The sequence below is a fragment of the Nothobranchius furzeri genome, chromosome 12 (assembly GCF_043380555.1).
Source record: "Nothobranchius furzeri strain GRZ-AD chromosome 12, NfurGRZ-RIMD1, whole genome shotgun sequence".
NCBI classification, from domain to species: Eukaryota; Metazoa; Chordata; class Actinopteri; order Cyprinodontiformes; family Nothobranchiidae; genus Nothobranchius; species Nothobranchius furzeri.
In genome coordinates this window covers 21,386,145-21,406,043 of record NC_091752.1, presented here as the reverse complement: position 1 = coordinate 21,406,043, position 19,899 = coordinate 21,386,145, and the positions used below count along the sequence as shown (strand labels likewise).

Sequence of the window (19,899 nt, the reverse complement as noted above, 5' to 3'; positions counted from 1 at the left end):
AATAATAATATAAAAAGGAAAAAAGGGGTAAAATACCTACTGTTGCCACGTTACAGCATCTACAACAGAACCAGCATTCCTCATGAATCTGAAAGAAATAAAGGACACAGTCATTTAAAAACTAATCCTTGCTGAAAAAGGACTCAGTTGTTAGGTGCTAACATAATTTTTTATAAAGAAACAGAAAGATTTTTGTTGTTGTCAACAAGTTGCATGCCTACAAGATTATTTATGAGGCCATAACAATCAAGGGAAGTTCTAAATTTGACATTTCCAGCATTATCCTGGATTTAAAACATTAGAGAGGTTGCTTTTGACTGGAAATAAAAAAAACTATGTAACAAAAAACACAACACTAATAAATATCTACACACCTGACATGTTTAGCTAGCATGATGAACTGAAAGTTGCACAAGTATAATTTTATTTTGTCAGTAGAAGTGCTATAAATAGCGTTATTATAATGATATGTGTAGTAAAAGTGGTCTCTTTTTTCTGTATGTTGTATTTGCAGATGAACTCTGGTTCTGACTTGTATCCATTTAAGATATTTTCTTTTAACAGAAACATACATTAATATGTGGGGAATCTGGCGAAACGATATATTTGTCACAATACAAGGGAAAAAATATGATATATTTTGCGATACTAAATTCCAGACACTTGAAATTTTTAAGATGAAATGTATTTAAAACTCAGATCAGACACTTTCAAAACACATCCAGAGTTAATGGGAGATGTCGCGGTTCCATCATAATGAAAACTGCTGCCATCTAGCGGTCGGAGTTTGAATAACACCACACACACATATGCAAATAAAATATATGTTAGCTTGTACGTTCTCAATAAAAAGTGTTTATTAAATTTCAATTCAGTATCATAACACATAATATCACAATATTTCTGAGTATATATACTTCTTTATATCTCTGCAAATTTTTGAAATACTGCAGAACTCTAAATAATCAATTCATAGAAAAAATATAATAAAGTCTAAAACATATTCAAATATCTTCTAAAGACACTTGATTAATAATAATAATAATCATCATCATCATCGAACTTATATAGCGCTTTATTAGGACACTCAAAGATGCTTGCGTGAACTCTTACATACACACACTGCCAGGGATGGTAAGCTACTACGTAGCCACAGCCGCCCTGGGGGGGTCTGACAGAGGTGAGGCTGCCATTTGGCGCCGTCGGCCCCTCTGACCACCACCAACACAGGTGTTTAATTAATACATTTGCAGTGGTCTCTAGTAATAATGAATGCCTTGCAAGTAGGGATGCACCGATGGATCGGCATTTGATCCCAATCGGCTGATAGCGCCCCTATCGGTTTTGATCAGAGTTTTCAAAATAGATCAAAGCAGACCGATCAGGTAGGGTTGTCACGGTAACCGGTGTAGTGGTAAACCCTGGTAAAAAAGTTGACAATAATAATAACCGTCTTGTTTTTAAAAAAAACTATATTATCTCTGTGGGTTACCGTGGCTGCGGTGTAGGCGCGGTAACCCTTACCAGCCACCGTATCATCTGCTGAAGTTGCCGGCGGCACATGCGTGCTTTGTTGTTTACAACCAAAACTTTCTTGAAGCTAAAGCTGAAATAACGGCCAAAGGAGGAGACGGCAGTGCTCAAGAGGACATTTATTATCCCTCAAAGAAGACAAAGTCGGAAGTACGGGCACTTTTTGGATATTTGAAGAATGCTGAGGGGCAGTTGATAGAAGACGGCTATCCTGTTTGCAGCACGTGCAGAAAAAGTGTCTGTGAAAGGCAGCAACGCTTCAAATCTCATGACACATCTGCGTGACCATCACCCACAACTCTACAGTCAACGCAAGGCAAGTTAGCGTTAGCGTTTTAGCTAAAATGCGTGATCCGAGGATTTGGGTTGAGGGAGAATGCAACGAGTTGCTATATAAAGCAGCCGCAGCGCCGCTACCTGCATATAAACCGTGTCGAGGACACCGCCATGTTGAAATGACGCTATGCATTACGGGGCTCCCAGGGGCAGATAAGAGTTGGTCTCTCTCCGAGAATAATTATGAATTTAACAATGATTACTGCCTGATGACATTTTCCCACATCTGCAAAGCTCACTGGAAGGACACAAACCGAGGACAATATTTTCCTGATATAGGGTTTATTACTCAAGTAAGGGTAAAAAAGTATCTGATTAGAAGGCTACTTGAGTACTGAGTATCATCTGATGTAATATTTTTAAATTGATGACATCAAACAGACATCAAAAAATAAGTTATGGGCAAATATTGGTATTTTAAAGACTAAAGGGAAAAAATGTAAACAAATAAACAACATAATTACAAAATAACACATTTTAGGCAAATTTTAGACACAAACTGATGACAATATTTCCTGACATACAGGGTTTATTTAATTGTGTGAAAATATAGCACGTTTAAAAAAAATGCTGCGATAATACCGAAAACCGTGGTAATTTTGGTCACAATAACCGTGAGGTTAAAATTTCACACCGTGACAACCCAATACAGACCATTTTAGATTAGGTTACATTTCCTTTATTCCCAGATTATGTAGTTTGTAGCACTCATTATAATGTTGTAGAAAATGTCTGACCAATCCACGTGATCGGTATCGGTGATCAGCATTCTTTGATATTGGTATCGGTGATCAGCAGCAAAAAACCTGATCGGTGCATCCCTACTTGCAAGTTGTACTTGGGGGACCCCAGAAGCACTTGGATCAGCATGAACAAGTCTGCTGCCACAGAGAGGCAGAAGACAGAAGGACTTTGGGTCGTATCTCCTGATAAGATTGGACTTTTTGCCTCATACTGGATAACAGCAGCGCAACTCTACCGCTAACTCTGTTTGCTCTGCGACGTTGATGTTTTATCTCTACAAGTAACACAAGCTTGGACAAGCTTCTGTTGTGCCATTGAGTTGCTAATGCTAACAGTTAGCTTCTGCTAGCCGAGATGTTCAATGCTCTTTCTTGGACACTAAAACAACAGCCTTCTCTGTCGCAAGCCAAGATGGGCGAGTCCAAGCGATGCTTGATATAGAGCAAATCATAGCGTTTCAATGTCTTTTTTTCTATCAGAAGCTAATGCAGGAGATCGGTGTAGGAGACTATTTTCATGTTCAGCCTGCACGATAAACAGTGACCAATTATCAGAAATATTTTTCAGTGTTCCACACCTTTAAAGACTGCCTATTAAAGGACTCATCCATGGTCTCCTAAATATAGCTCCTCCTGTTATCTGCCTTCCTACATCTGTGTGCTTTTCCACCTGACTCAAATCGCTCCATATTTGGGTCAAACCGCATATCAAACATGCCTTAAAATGTATTTCCAAACATCATGTCACTAAAAAACACAACTTTCACCAGCGTGCCTTGTTTAGTCTTGTAGCCCTGATATTTGGATGTTGAGAAGTTCAGCATCGAATCCGTCTTCCCTCCTGAGAGCAGCAGAGTGGTCCGGTTGTCAAACACAAAAGTCCCCCCGAACCCCCGCTCCCTCGTAACAGTGTCAAACACACAAGAATCGTTGCTTGTTAAATACGACACCGGTGACCCACGGATACTCCAGCTCTCTGCTCTTCTCATCGCTTCTCCTTTACATTCAGCTCATCCCATTAGAACATTAGACTGCTGCTCATTAATCAGTCTGAACTGTACAGCACAAACACACACCCTTTATTAATGGCCTATTTAAACTGTAAGCACTTGGCAAAAATAAAGACAGCTCCTGCATCCCTCCGTCCTTATTGTAACGGTGCAACTCAGATGCATGGATGAATGGATGGATGAGTGGTGAAAATAGATTAAGCTAAATTCTGCATGTTGAGTTTTATTTTTTTTTTAGTTTAGAGAAATAATTAGCATTGCTTTACAAACACCACTTTTGTTTGACCTCTATAGAAACAAAAAGATTAAACATTTGGGGCATTTCGCAGACAATTAAATAACCAAAAGAGAGTTTTAAAAAGAACTAAAATAGTTCAGAGATATTGTTATTCAATAGAATGATTGATCAAGTAATACCTTTTCTAAAATAAAATTGGCAAATAAAACCTACAGCGGGCAATAATATTTGTTGTTGTTTTGCATTGTGATTTCTATTTTTATTTTTCTACATTATACAGTACAGGCCAAAAGTTTGGACACACCTTCTCATTCAATGTGTTGTCCTTACTTTTATGACCATGACCTTTTACAAAGGGGCCAACAAGTGCTAAACACCTCTGGGAACTCCTTCAGGACAGTTGGAAAACCATTTCAGGTGACTACCTCTTGAAGCTCATCAAGAGAATACCATGAGTGTGCAAAGCAGTAATCAGAGCAAATGGTGGCTATTTTGAAGAAAATTGAATATAAAACATGTTTTCAGTTATTTCACCTTTTTTGGTTACGTACATAACTTGATCCCTTCAGCGAGAATCTACTATGTTATGGTTAAATAAGGGATCCAAAGGATCCAAATTGTGGCCAGTGGACTCATTTGTGACCCCCAAATTACAAAAAACTAAACGGTAAATGACCTGTATTTGTATAGCACCTTCTATTTGTATATAAGGCGCTATACAACCCCAAGATACAACCCTTCTACAAGCCCCCTAAGGCACTTCACAACACAGTCAGTCATTCACCTATTTACACACACATTCACACACTGGTGGAGATGAGCTATGATGTAGCCACAGCTGCACTGGGGCGTACTGATAGAGACAAGGCCTGCCAAACACAGGTGCCATCAGTCCCTCTGACCTCCACCAGCAAGAAAGACGGGTTAAGTGTCTTGCTCAAGGACACAACAGCAACATTCTCTGGTGGGTGTCAGGATCGAACCTGCGACTTTCCAATTACTGGACAACCCGCTCTACCTCCTGAGCTGAGCTACAACTGAAAATTCATTCTCAGGACCAAGATAATAAAAAACAGGTGGGCCAAAAAAAAAAAACATTGATGCTTTTCTTTCATAAAGTCAGACATAGAAAAGTCCAGAAATCCTAAAATTTGGCAAAAGATATTTGTAAAACTTGAAAAAAAGATGCTAAAGTCAATTAAACTTGTTTTCATTGTTTATCTGAAAAGAAACTAAAAGCCATTGTTAGTGCAGAAAATGAAAAGGCGTTGAAATAACAAAACTATTATTCTGTATGGTATAGACATCATTAAGTGGACAAATTTTAATATTTTGTCATAAGTCCTAACAGTTCTGTGGTGGATACAACACCTTTTTAATTAAGTTCTTTACACAAAGTCCCTCTCACGTGAAGTGATGTCAGTAGTTTTATTCTTGACAGTTTCAGTACCTTCCAGAATGAGTCATTTCAGGGCTCTGTCACTTTAAGAAAACAAGCTGGAGCTGGCCCCGCCCACCCATTCTCCATGCTATAACCTGAGAATCTCCGATATCGGGCAGGGGCTTGGATTAGAACCACCGCTTCTCCAGCTGCAGCTCTCTCTTGCATGTGGGAGGTCTATTCTAATTTCCCTGTGTGTGACATCACAAACAGGGACTTTTTGAAATGGCTTGTTTTTAGCCTAGTAATTCCTAAAACTTAACACTAAAAGACAACGAATGGATGGGATTTCTCACATTTGGAGCATTTATAGAGGCAGTAGAGAACCATGTAGCACAAATGGGTGTAAAAGTTAATCACTTATAAATCTTGTGCCAAGAAAGTTTAATGAACATAATCTGCTAATGTGAAGACTATCAAATAACAGTAAAACAACAGAACCACGGACTTTGTAAATACAGAAAGGAATCTAAATCCTCGTGTTTTGCTTTAAAACGTTGACTCTGGTGAGTGTTGGTGTAATCCCACATCACAGGTTACATTTAGGAGGTTTCTCTTAAATAAGCAACCAGAGTTAAGCTAAAGCTGCTGCAGCTTCTGGCTGGAATCAGCAGGTGGGATATGGCGCCATCACGTTATCAATCAGACGACACTTTATTTAGGCTGATGGGGCGTAAGTAGAGCAAAGACACTGAAACCCACAGAGTGGAAATTCATAAACACTGGGCTCTGCTATGTGTGCATGAAACCTGGTATATCTCTCTAAAGCCTCAAACACTTTCCCTATTTGTGAAACCAAATTAGTTAAAGAAAGGTGGATTCCTGTGCAGTGGCAGTCAGACTCACCCATCCAGCAGCAACATAGCATTTTTCCGGGGTCGTCCTGCATTGGGGCCAAAGAGGTGAGCTCGGTGGTAATAACGTACAGACTGCAGGAGCGTGCGTAGTTTGGTGTAGTCCTGAGCCAACTGGGTGCTGTTGACCGCACGACCCATCAAGCTGCGGTAGGCATTCGGTTCTGGAAAGAAGAGACGCAACATAATGAGCCAGAGATGTAGTTTACAGAAGGAGCACTTGAGAGGGGACAGAGAGTATTGTTGCTGTAGTCACATCTTGTTATCTGAGAGAATATCCAACAGCCAGTTCAAAAAAAGAAAACGGGATAATTGGGCAATTCCCTGTAATACGGACGGATGGACTCTGTGCCAGGGGAATGGTCCGAGCACACAGGGTGGCCTTCAGGTCCATTAAAACAGAGCGAAGGAAACGGTTCACCCAAAAAGTACTAGCCATACATCTGCTGCTTTATTCATTTACCTTTCATTCAACTTCTGTAAATTCTGCTCTGCACCTGAACTTCCTGGACTATTTACATAAAATGATTAATTTAGCTTCTGCTCAAATTCTCAGTAAAACTATGAAATGTTTGGATCAGTGGGTTTTGCATATTATTTTTCGCATGCATGAAAGCTTTTGTTGTGAGATTCAATGCCCATTAAAGTTGAATCAAATGAGTCATGCAGCAGTAAAACATTGTAGCATTTATCCTTGGATAAACCACTAAGTTAGCATTTGCTATAAACTCTGAATGCATCACATCAGCTATATCTTGTACTATGCTGGACAGCAATGCCCTTGTCAAATAATGATTAAATCAATCAATTTAGTATTATAGTCACTCAAAATTAGTAAATTTTTTTGGTTCATAGGTTTTCTGTTTGTGCTTTACGTCTTAGTCCTGGAATATACTTGCTGTTCAACCTCGCTTTGGCAAAGGCAGCAGGCTGCGTCTTTGTTTACATACTTGCTGCTACAAGGCACTGCACTGCATGTAGCACAAGAGTGTTCCACTAGGGGACGCACTGGAGAACTCAGACCAGCCAACATGACATCAATAAAAGAGCTTAGTAATTGGTTAATTTTGACATCCCGAGAGGGAGTCATTATGGTGAGTGTGTCTCGCTCGTTTTGTCAACTCCCCTACTGCTTACTTGCATATTGCAGCGTTCGGACATTGCATCGTGTTAGGGCCATGATAAACTTGATGTTTAACAACGCGTGTTTGAAATGGCTGCCACGCGTTACTTGCATTGATTTGAAGCATTGTCTGTACATGTCCTCCGAAATTAATGCGATCCATATGACGCAACGTGTCCGAATGCTGCGCTCTAATCAAAAAAATTTTTTTAAAGAAAGGAAGCCTTGAAATGCATTATGGGTCATGGCTAACCCTTTTCCCTATTTATAGGCTGATAGCACAACTTTGGGTCTTCAGATTTTTTTCTAACACACCATCAGGAGGCTTTTGACCCTCATTCATTCTGCTCCATGACAGGGACCCCGAACACAGAGCCAGAGCCCCTGGAAGTATTTTCAGCAGCGACAGCAGACGAAGAGGTCTGCAGCAGATGGTATAACTCCGAGAGAGCCCTGACCTCAACATCACCGAGTCAGTCTTAGATCACATCAAGAGGCAGAAGAACCTCAGAGAGACTAAAATACTGCTTTTTGTCTGAGTTGCATTAACAAAAGTGTAAAAATTAACTTTTTAAAGCATCACTTTTAAATAAACTGCTCAAAATTTTTGAGTTGTGTGGAAACATCCAGTCGATATAATGAAAATGTCTTAATACACTGAATGGAAGTGGAAGTTTGTCAAAAGAAAACCCTTAAAAAAATACTTTTTACTGCCGAGTATAACCTAATAAAGAACTCCTGACAAGGCTGCATGTGGTACGCTGCTGTACTGACCATTGCCCAGCTCCCAGGAGACGTTGTACTTCTTGCCAGCGCTGTACTTCAGGAGGCTTAGCGTGGAGGAGGTGTTCCAGGAGTTGTCTGGGTTTCTGTGCAGAGCGTTGAGCCCCAGGATCAGGTGCAGACCGGCGCAGTCGGCAAAGTTGTACAGTTTGTCTAAAGACCTGGCTGGGAGAAAACCACAAAGCAGTTGTAACTTTGATTCTTTTGATTCATTTGGATTCACATGACCATATTCATGATGCAAACCACGTGGGTGTCATGGAAACAATAATTCCTGTACCTTGAGTATAGCTCCACGGCCATGCTTTCTGTACCACAGATACCGTGCATTTAATTGAAACCAGTTTTGTCTTTCTGACATTTGATGGTAGATTGGAACCTCCTGGAATTATTTTTACTGAAGATAAATTATATACTGTAAAAGAGTCAGGGTCTCGACCAGCAGGGTGATGAATAATATCCACGTCTAGCTTTAGAATTTATTCTTGAAAAAATAAAAACACATAATGGGGGTGTAAAATAAACTAAATGACCATTAAAGGTGCATGAAGTAAGAATCACATCCTGTGGTCAAATTTCGGTGCCGATGGCGAATCAAATCTGGATGGAGTAACGTCACCAAATGGCCTGATTTTAAAGATCCCACAGGTCATATGCAGCTAGAGCAAATAACCCTGGCTACTACACGTTTTGCTGTCTCTTCCCTTGTCAGGAGTCTGTGAGTCTGCACAACTCAGAATTTTAATCAGATGACTTCATCAGCTGAGCGCAGCTTCATCAGATAATAAAGATGAACAGTAGCAGCCAAGGCCCTTCACAAGAGAACTGTTTTAGATAAATCTTTATTCCCAGAAGAAAGAAGATTTCATAATTAAAAGTAATCATTTTATATTTCAAAATAATCATGGAAGAAATAAGATTTTATGATTAAAATCATTACATATTGCCATGTATAATTAAGCAATGAAATGTTCATGAATCTGTACTCAAGGACTGTTTAAGTATGTTTACTGGATTAGGTCATCACCATCTGCTCACACCAGACAGAGAGTAAGGTTAAGATAAGAACGCATGACACATAACTAACCTTGTCCCTAGACTCAGAGACTCTGCGTCTCAGAGCGTGTGTTTCTGAGATTCTCGGTAAGTTTGGTAATAGATAACAGCGGGTATATAAACCAACCGCTCTGCTTTCTCGTTAGTCGGGAGAGAAAGCTGGAGACTAGCCATCTCTTAGCAGATCTCTAGCTCAGAAAGATTTTGACACGCTGTCAAAACCTTAAAGCTTTTTGCACCTGCGAAGCTGAACAACAAGATAGTTTTCCTGCAGAACAAAGCTGATTTTGCAAAACTCCTTCAGAGTTATTTTAAGACGTGTGGTTTCCATCCATCTGTCGTGACCCGAGACACATCTCTAGGACTGAAAGGACAGCACCTCGGTACTTTACAGCCCTTCGGTGCCAGCGGTCATCCGACCACTCTGACTTTCGGATCCACCAAGAGGCTGCCTCTACGGTAATGTAGACACACAGATAGCGTCTGTATGCAGTTTGATAAATAACAGCTTATAGCTTATCTGCAAACCAAATTCTTTTATAGCCAGAACGCACCCCTCTCTGAGATACGGAGATTTTGACTCTAACACTATATTCACATATACTTTTCAGACACCCATCTTTTAGTTCGCATCCACTCACATAATAGTTTAAACAATCTGTCAAGTCTTAATTGTTTGTAAAATAAATGCTTGTTTGTTTGCAAACACTGACTGGTTCTTGAATCATAACCGAAGTGTGAATGATCCCTTAATAATTAAAAGAATCCTAGAATCTTCTAATTAATCATCCCAAGACCAAGCAAGGTGATGTTCTATAATTAATAGAGTATTACAGCTAGTGGTCACAAGTAATGATAATAGCAATAAATAGCTCTTAAGCAATTTATTTAATCCAATTTACCCTCTATTTGATTCATTACATAGTGACGAGCTCAGCCAGGTTTTATTAAAATTGTACACTTCGTTAATGGTTTTGAATCATTAAATTAATATCAAGAATCTATTTTCTGTGTCTGGGTGAAAAACGAGGGCGATCTCCTTATTTGCCCCCAAGGAGCGCTGCTCTCCCTTGTCATTCACAGTCTGTGTGTTGTGTGCCTCTCCATTCCTCCAGTTCAGCTAGGCTGCAGGTAAATAACTATTTGTTCATATCCTATGTTAAATACATTTATGGATGTGTGTTGCCATGTCTTTTGAGTGATTCTACTGCACGACTTGTGTAGTTCTGTCACTGTGCTAAGCTTGTGTTAAGTGGAGTCAGGAAACTGACCTCCACTTAGCATTTAGCTGTTTGCTGATTTGGTCTGATCAACCGGTATAATCGGCTCTGACGCCGCGAAGACGGTCGTTTTTCCGACGAGAATTCCGGACACTAATTCTGTATCTAATTAAGGATTACAACAGGTACACCTGGGCGAATTAATTAGCTCTTAAGCTGAATTAATTAGCAAAAAAAAATCAGTACTGTTACCCGTGGAATCCCCCCGTGAAACCCGGTCTAGGTTCCAAAAATGGAAGAAGCGTAAGCGAAGACCCATTCCGCAAATTACACGTTTTACCAACACGATTTACTCGGTCGAAGGGCTGATTCTCATCAGAATCACGCCAAAAAGACTCGCTTCACAAACAGACGGTTTGAGCTGTTAGCCACTTAAGCTAAGGGTTACAGGGCTCACAACGCCGCCGAACTAGCATTTCCACGGTGCTTTCAGCCGTTCTTGGCAGCATTTGCCTTCGTCATAACTCACTTTACCCTACAAAACATGCTCTCCGCAGGTTTTTAGTGGTTCTGAGTGAAAATTGTGACTTTGTTCTGTGAAAAGCGGTCTAAACCAGGCCCGTCACCATTTTGGGGATGGACTATCCGTGCGTAACGGAGTGACGTCAAGGAGTGATGCACACACTACCCCTTCCGCACTGTGCATCTAGCTCTGGCGCCTTTTTGGCACCTCTAGTGCATTACACTTTTTCTGTGTTTTCTGGTGACATGCACTGAAATTGTGATAAAATGTAGTATGGGGCAGAGTTCGTATCTCCCTCTGTGGGAACAGTAATTATTGATGCTGTTTTACGCTGTATAGGTTCCTCAAACATGGAGGCTTGCAGCCAGGGTGAGTCTGTCGAGCACACCACGTGAACTATAACAGAAGCTACAGGACCACACAGCAGCCTTACTCAACGACGGTGGGAAAGTCAAACCAGCTATCCGGGTGGAGCAGCCGGGACGTTTCGCTCATCTTCTAGCTCACCTCTGGGATAAGGAAGTTAGGAGTTATGTGGCTACACAAGATGCAATGCGCATACTTTCTGAGCAGATGAAGAGAGGTGGAGCCAGCGGCTCTGACTCGGAGGAGGAGTATGACAGAAAAGCGCTGGATGAAGCTCCGAAAAACAATGCAGTTTTGTCACAAGAAAAACTTAATGCAGTAAATCAATGTGCTGCTTTGGAGGATGAGAAACATGCTCTGAAACTTGATCTATTAGCCATTAAACACAAGACGCGAGAGCAAGAGCGGGAGATTATTGACTTAAAATCAAAGATTTCTGAGCTCACTGGAGGAAGAAGGGGGATCCCTTCAACCCTCCCGGACCCACCTGCCCCTCCTCCTGCCGATCTCCTTCTGACCGCTACTCACCGCGTCGTGGCCGCAGAGACTACAGTCCTGCCCCAAGGCCGAGAGATTTTACAGTGCATGAAGTTCATAAAGTTTTAAAAAACATAGATCACAGAAAGCCACCTGTACCTGATTTCAAAGAACCTTATTTTTTAAAGATAGCAGCGGATTATGTGGCAGAGCCACTTTCAATTCTTTTTAATCTTTCAATTAACTCCAAAGAAATTCCATCACTGTGGAAGTCAGCATGTTTTACCATTATTAAAAGGAGGGGATCCAGCAGTTTTGACAAATTATAGGCCAATATCAAATTTATGCATGCTTTCCAAGATAATGGAGTCACTTGTCAGTGTTCAGCAAAAAGAGTTTTGTCTATTAATGACATCCTCTCGAAATGTCAATCGGGTTTTAGAAAAGGGTACAGCACTACTACAGCTGTTATGAAGGTGGTAAATGATATTATAGTAGCACTTGATAGGAAACTGTTTTGTGCCTCACTGTTCATAGACCTGTCTAAAGCTTTTGATACCGTTGACCATGCTATTTTAATAAACAGATTACTAAGCCTTGGGTTGTCAGAACAATCAGTAGCATGGTTCTCAAATTACCTGACTAACAGGACACCGTGTATTAAATGCGAGGATCTTTGCTCTGATTTTGGGGTTGTCCAGACGGGGGTGCCCCAGGGCTCAGTACTGGGGCCCCTCCTATTTATCTTGTACATCAATGACTTGGGCCAAAATATTAAAGATGCTAATATCCATTTCAATGCAGATGATACGATCATCTATTGTTTTGGAACATCACTTTCTCAGGTTGTTGAATCCCTGCAGAAAGCATTTGACGTTGTCCAGCACTCATTACATCAGCTAAAGCTAACCCTTAATGCTGAGAAGACTAAGTTGATGTTTTTTACAAATAGGCAAATGCCAAATACTGTTCTTGAAGGAAGGGAAAGTCATAGAGATGGTCCATGAGTATAAGTACTTAGGTGTTTGGATAGATAACTCCCTTACCTTTAAATCTCATATAGAAAAATAGGTGAAAAAATTAAAACTAAAGCTGGGTTTCTACTTCCGTAATAAGTCGTGTTTTTCTTTTGAAGGAAAAAAAGCTACTTGTCACTACTACCTTTTCATCTGTACTAGATTATGGTGATCTTATATATATGAATGCTTCTTTAACTGTGCTACAAAAACTGGACTCGGTTTACCATGCGTCTCTGAGGTTCATCACAAACTGTAGAGCCATAACATATCACTGTGAATTATATTCACAAGTGAAATGGCCGTCATTGGCAATTAGAAGGCAAAATCATTGGTATGCTTTTATTTACAAGGCAGTGTTTGGATAGTTACCTCCTTATATTTGCACATTAATCACATGAAACAATGTTGATTCCCATTCTTTAAGGTCTAACGATCAGTTGCTACTTTCTGTTCCTTTTGCTCGCACACAGTTAGGAAAGAGAGCCTTCGCCTGCTCTGCTCCTTCTGCTTGGAACCAGCTGCAGAAAACCTGGAAAATGACTGAGCAGGTTTCACTAAATGCCTTCAAAACCAAACTGAAAGCTTCAGAGACTGCATTAGTAACTTGTAACTGCTTTTAATGATTGTGTTTTATCGTTGCCATTATGTTGTAATTTTACTGCCTCTTGGCCAGGACATCTGTGTAAAAGAGGTTCTTAACCTCAATGGGTCTCTATCCTGGTTAAATAAAGGTTAAATTAAAAAAAGGATTCTAGGAGCTATTCTCCTGAAGCAGCTCACGCCGCACTGAGTGCTGCACTTCGGTCACTGCTGAATGAACCATCAGCAGGTGAGTCGGTTCTGTCAATCTCTTTGGCAGATCCTCCTCCACCTCCTGAACCAGCATGTGACTTGGTCATGGAAGCAGGTCCTGCAGAGGCAAAGCCTGCCATAACAGTGCATCCGCTGACACCTGAGACCTCAGCAAGGTCTGGAGTGATCACTTCCGTCAGTGCTGGTCCTCTAGCACCCAAAGAACCTGCCACCAGACCTGGTGAGCCTAGCTCACGATCAGACTTCCACTAAGGTTTCTCTGCAAAATCATCCGTGATGGTCCTAATGAGAAACCTCACATTCCGGTGACCCTGAAGGGGGCGCTTGTCTGTGAGGGCATTATGGATTCTGGTTCCGATTTCACCATCATTTCCAGCTCTCTCTGGGAGCAGTTCCGCATGGGTGGAGCTGCACAGGGTCGCGTCTTAGGACTCACGCCCTCCGCTGTGAACATCCATCCTTTCTCTTCAGGTCAAAAGAATTTTCCTGAACTTTACAGTGAGAGACATGTCCGTGAGCCATCCAGTGTTTGTAGCTGACGTTGAAGCTTTTCCTTTCCTGTTGGGAGGGGACCAGCTCCAACGCTTTAAGGCTGTCATTTCACCCGGTGATTGGACACTCCAAACCCGGTTGACTCAACCGACGCCCTTGGCGTCTCTTGAGGACCTTGTTCCCTCTTTAGGCATTGTTAACCACAACAGCGCTGCCAGTCTGACCAGTCGATCCAGTACCTCAGAGGTCAGTGACAGCCACAGTGTCTGCTTTGTCTCTGCAGCAGGACCACTCCACCCTGTGGTGGGAAAATCACCTACCCTAGGGGGGAGTTGGCGGTTGCGGTGACATACCACCTGAGACTCCACACCCTGCGGGGGGAACACCACCTGCCAAAGGGGGGATTGATGGTGGCGCTGATACTCCGGCTGAAGCCCAGCACCTTGCAGTGGGGACTCTGCCTGCCGAAGGATGGGCTGATGACATCGCTGACACTACTGCACTACAGCTGACGCTGGTGACCTCTAGCCCTGAGGTTGGTGACTCACCTACCAAAGTGGAGGGTGAATGGCGCCCTGTACCACTACTGGCTGACCCTGATCTCTCTGACTCCACCTGCGCGTCGACCGAGAGCCCTCCAGAGCGCTCACTTGCTCCAAACCCTCGCAAGCCCGCGCCAGTCTACAATCTAAAACTTTCTTGGTTTCCATTTTCAGCTCTGACGAACTATGTTTTGTTAGTTGCGTGCATCGGTCTGTTATCGACCGCAGCTGAGATTCATTCTCAGCCTCCTCTAACGCGTCTATATGAACCTGGGCTCTCATCGGGTGTCACACTCCGAGACCGCTCAGGTCTATTAATGACTAACTATTGTCTATTCACACAAAAGATTTTTGTTAAATTCGACCCCGCTACGGTGTGTACTGATAAGATGACGAATGCCTTTGGCAACCTCTTGGAAACGGGAGCCCGCTGGACTAGTACCCTGATGCAGCATGCAGAAGCTGACATCTGTCACATACTAATCCAACCGCTTAAATTCACGGTTTCAAACAGTGATCTTTCCGGTACCAGCTAGGGGTGCAACAAACGATTATTTGGATAATCGATGAATCGGATGGGGTCTCGACACGATTAATCGATTAATCGGATTACATGGGGAAATTTTTAAAAACTGCTAGGGAAACATTATTTCTCTCCTTCCTTCACTTTATTTAACACAACATTATTAGAAAACAGTTCAATAGCAGAAAAACAACATGCCATCACCTAAATTGTCTTATAAGGTGTATAGACAGAGACCCTAAGCTACATCTATCTGTGACCTAAAATGCTTGGTCCAAGTTAAACAGCTTAAGGGCAATTCTCATCTGTTTTGTTTGATCTCATCTGTTGACATTTATTATAACTGGGGATGTCAAACAACAAATTTTTAAATGTAATTAAACATTGGCTGTGAATTAATCAAAATTGATCACTATTTCCAAAAAAGACTGAAAAAATACCAAATAAAACAAAAGTAAATGAATGCCATCCTCCTTGTGATGATGCCCTGGGCAACTGCCATAAAGTCACATCAAGAAATGCTGCTGATCATTCCAATGATCCCAAATACACTCACATTAGGCCACATGAAAGCAACTGAAACCAAAAATATATTAACCAGTAAATAACTGCACTCTCACACAACACGCCTGCAGCAACAGTTAGGACTCCTCCCTCCCTTTTAAAAGCGTTTTTGCTTCCGAGGACATTGTGGTTGTAAAACCACATGCTAGTAGTCTGGCCCCGGTGTGATCAACCCATTTCTGCGGGAATGTGACGGCGGAATCAGGGCCAGATTAACACTTTGTTGTACCCTGGGCAACAATATTCAAGGGCTCCATCATCACGACCCGAGGATCACCATAATGTGGTCACATACAGAATATTTTACTGTAATATGCAGTAAATATACTCAATGCTTGAATGCCTGACAACATGTAACCCGCCCAGAGTAACCTTTGACCCACCTCGTGTGGACTGACCAATGAGGAGAGGGTCTTAACTTGAGGCCCTCTCTTCATTGGTCAGTCTGCATGAGACTGACTCTCAACTGACGTTCAGTCATAGGCAGCGAAGCGTCTCTGTGCAGCGCAAAAGCCCGGGTGGACAGTTTGTTTAATAGGGTGATCATATTTCCATTTCCAAACAAGAGGACAGGGGATCTGTGCCTATGATGTCACACTTTGGCAACGCCACATAAACCACGATGGGATCCATTTTTTTGTAAGAACTACATTAATATCAGATTCTGCCAATAAAAGGGCTCTAAAACAATTCATATGTAAATATTTTGCATATTTAATGCAAAATCTCATTTTTCTGCTTTAGTGCTGCAACAAGGTTTTATTAATAATAAATTATTATACCTTTTGTTTTACTACAGCATCGGTACGCTTCCTGTGCACAGATTATTAAGGATGCTTGTTTCAGCTGTGAGATTAGACGATAGGATCAATGAAAAAATAAGTTGTCCCACACTCCATGATAGAAACTTTCAGATAATCCACAAATAGTGGCTTTTAAATGGTTTTGTTACTTTTTACAAGTTTAGAAAAGAAGCAGATGAGACAGCATGTCTGATAATTTAGTTTTTCACCTGATAATATTAGAACATGTCAGTAATATCTGAGGGGCTTTTATAAACACTGTATAACTAACACTACTGGAGAGGGTATGAATTACACAGAGGCTTCTGGGGAGCCCAGTTATGGGGGGGGGGGGGGGGGGGGCGGGGGGGGGGGCATTTTGCCTTGGCCCCCAAAATGTCTTGAAACGGCCCTGGGTGTGTGACTGACTTTTGAAGGTGATCTGAATTGTATCAGATGTATAAATATGACATGTGTATAACTTATTGTTTTTTACTGGTAAAAACGTGTAGTGGAGATAAATCTACCTACATTTTACTTTTCAACACTTTGTTTTGTTTTCTTGTTTTTATTTAGCTATTTTCCTGTCCTGTCTGTCGCTCATCTTCCTGCATCTCCTCTTAATTCTCCAGAAAATCTGTTGCCTGGATTCTTACTTTTTCACCTCATCGGTTACTTTTGAGCAGATCAAAGGGATCTCCTGACCGCAAAGCGCAGAGCGCGTTTTCAATGCTGCGTGAGGTGAAATCACCACAGCACAGGTGATGAGCTCCGCAGTAGCGCGCTTCAGGCACAAATAAGACAGAAAATAGAGAACATGTGCAGACATGAACGATCGTGTGCTAATTATAGTTTTTTGGTTGCGCCACTTTGAGAATGGACCGTGCGCTGGAAGCAGCTGCCTGGATCGCTGCGCAACAATGCGCTGCACCGCTCTCTGCTCAAAAGAGTCCAAAAATGATATAATATAGAAAACTTTTTTCCGGCTCCCTGGATGTGTAGGATATACAGCTCCCCCATAATTCGATCCCTGCTCCTGGATGAAAAGCCGGATATTTTCATCAATACAAGAACCAGCAGTCCGGACGCCCGGACAGAGTGAAAAGTGGACAAGTCCGGGGAAAACGGAACGTACGGTCACCATAGTCCTCATAAAGCGGGAAATTATAGATACAGTATTGTGCTCGTGCCCTGGGCCCTTTAGAGTTCGTGGGCCCTGGGCAATTGCCCAGTTAATCTGGCCTTGGGCGGAACCGGTTCGCAGCAGAGCGAACCTTGCGCTGATCTGTCGGCTCTCCCTCGCGCTGATCTGCCGGCTCTCCCTTGCGCTGATCTGACTTGCTCTGCGCGCAACGGCGGGTGGGGGGTGGGGGTGGGGGGTGGGGGGGGGCGCTTTTGGGAGAGTTGTGCGACACAACGAATCGATGACAATTCGTTGCCAACGCTTTTAGTAATCTATTTTCATCGAATTTATCGATTCGTTGTTGCAGCCCTAGTACCAGCATAAGACCGAAGCGTTTCCTATACAGACTTTTCTCAGCAGCTAATACAATCGGCAATCTTTTAAATTTCAGATTCTCTTCAGTCAATTTGATCAAGATTAACACAGTTTGTCGACACGTTGATGCGCTTAACAGAGAATATCCGGCTCTGCGTAAGCAGATACTGCAGCAGCGGCGTGCCTTGAGGCAGCTGGGTATGTCTGAACAACAGACTATGGTGGTACTCAACACTCATAGCGACATGTTTCGTATAACAACTTCCGCTGTGAATGAATCACGTTCTTTTGTGAATGTTGATTATGCTCATCCACAGATGCTGACCACTTGCCTGTCCGACTATGGTCGGGACGTGAGCGCTTCGATTGACACCCTCCTCATGGGGACGATTCCTCCATACCTCATGTCCCTGGCCATGTTCCGGTCTGCGATTGCTTGGGTGACATCGAAGGACCCAATGGCCCTTCAGACTCACTTGGCTTTCTCATTGAGCAGTGCTATCCCGTTAAGTGTCAATCCAGATGCTAGAGAGCTAGCCTTCATCATCAACTTACCTATTGTATCTCCCAATGACATATATAGATTAAGGGACGTGGGAAATGTAGGTGACTGGGTTGACGACACTCACGTCAGGTTACATACGCCTCCTGTCGTCGCGTTCCAAGAGGACACGCCGCATGTCCGGTTGGTTCCAGATCTGCACATGTGTTCGCTCACACGTGGCTTACACTTCTTGTGTCCAAGCACGTGGCGGAGCCACTGGTGTGTGTGGCATTGATGAGTTGTCGGGTGATTCTAAGTGTCCTATGACTGTGACTCCACGTTAGCATGTTATTCAAACTACTGCTGTTGTTGTTGGTGAACGTTGGTTGGTTAATACCCCTGCTCGTGAAGCAGAGGTTTTCTACGAGCATCATGTTGTGTCCACACGTGTGGTGCTTCTGCCTCAAACCCTATGGGTGACAGTTCCATGTAGTGCTACGGTCCATATAGGTGAGGTCTCTCTATATTACTTGGATCCTGGTGAGCATAAGTCTGTTGTGAAGTTTTCTCCTTTCTAGAATAACATCTCTTTTGCATTTTCTCCAGCTACGGTGGATTGTGTTACGTTCAGCGGTCCAACCATGGTCCGGGTTGGTGCGGTGAACAGGGTGCTGCGTGAGTTGTCGGCAGATCCCGGTCTCAGATTTCGACCAGTGTCTTACTCGTGGTCCTCTGCTGATTCTGTCGTATGTCCTATGGTAATGCAGACACACAGATAGCATCTGTATGCAGTTTGATAAATAACAGCTTATAGCTTATCTGCAAACTGTCATGTTCTGTGTCCCTTCGTTCCCCGGCCCCTCCAGTTCCCCACTCCAGGTTCTCCTTTTATGTTTCATGGCGCCCTCATGTGTCCTTTGTCTGCGTCTTTCCCCATGTGTCTCCTAACGTTTCTCCATCCCTCTCTGGATACCCTTTTGTGCTCTCTTAGTGCCCTCATGTGTCCTTTGTCTGCATCTCTGTTGTGTGTCTTAAGTTGTAGCCCCAGCCTCTTGTTCCCCAGTTCATTGTATGTGTGTATGAGTTTGTGTGTGTCAGTATGTGTATGTGTTTGTGTGAGTTCTTCCCTTAGTCTTTAGGTTTAGTTTTATGTTTATCTGCCCTCTGGTCAAGCTCCTTCCCTTCCCATTTTGTTAATTGATTCTACCAGTGCCTCCTCAGCTCACACTCCTCACACCTTTCACCTGTTTCCCTGATTACCTCCCTCCTGTTTATAAGCCTTGTCTTGTCACTCTGTGTTTGTCAGTCCATTGTTGCTGTCAGTGTGAGTATTCTGTCAGTCTCCAGTTTCCTTGTCTCTAGTTTTACTTGTACTTCTTGTGTCTCAGTTTTTTGATCACTAGTTTTTGGATTTTGAACGTTTTTGGATTTTGGCTCCCCACCCCTTTGGATTTTTTTGGTTCACCTTAAAATAAAGGA

General features: G+C 42.4%; 1 protein-coding gene across 1 annotated transcript in view; it reads right to left on the bottom strand.

Moving 5' to 3' along the window:
• The window catches only part of hpse2 (heparanase 2), a 101,834-nt gene that overhangs the window by 33,758 nt on the left and 48,177 nt on the right, over window positions 1-19,899 (bottom strand). The window contains exons 4-6 of the mRNA XM_070542405.1: window positions 8,053-8,226; window positions 6,148-6,319; window positions 41-88 (exon numbers count right to left, since the gene is read on the bottom strand). Of these exons, the coding sequence (XP_070398506.1) occupies window positions 41-88; window positions 6,148-6,319; window positions 8,053-8,226 (394 nt within the window). The remainder of the gene's footprint in view (window positions 1-40; window positions 89-6,147; window positions 6,320-8,052; window positions 8,227-19,899) is intronic.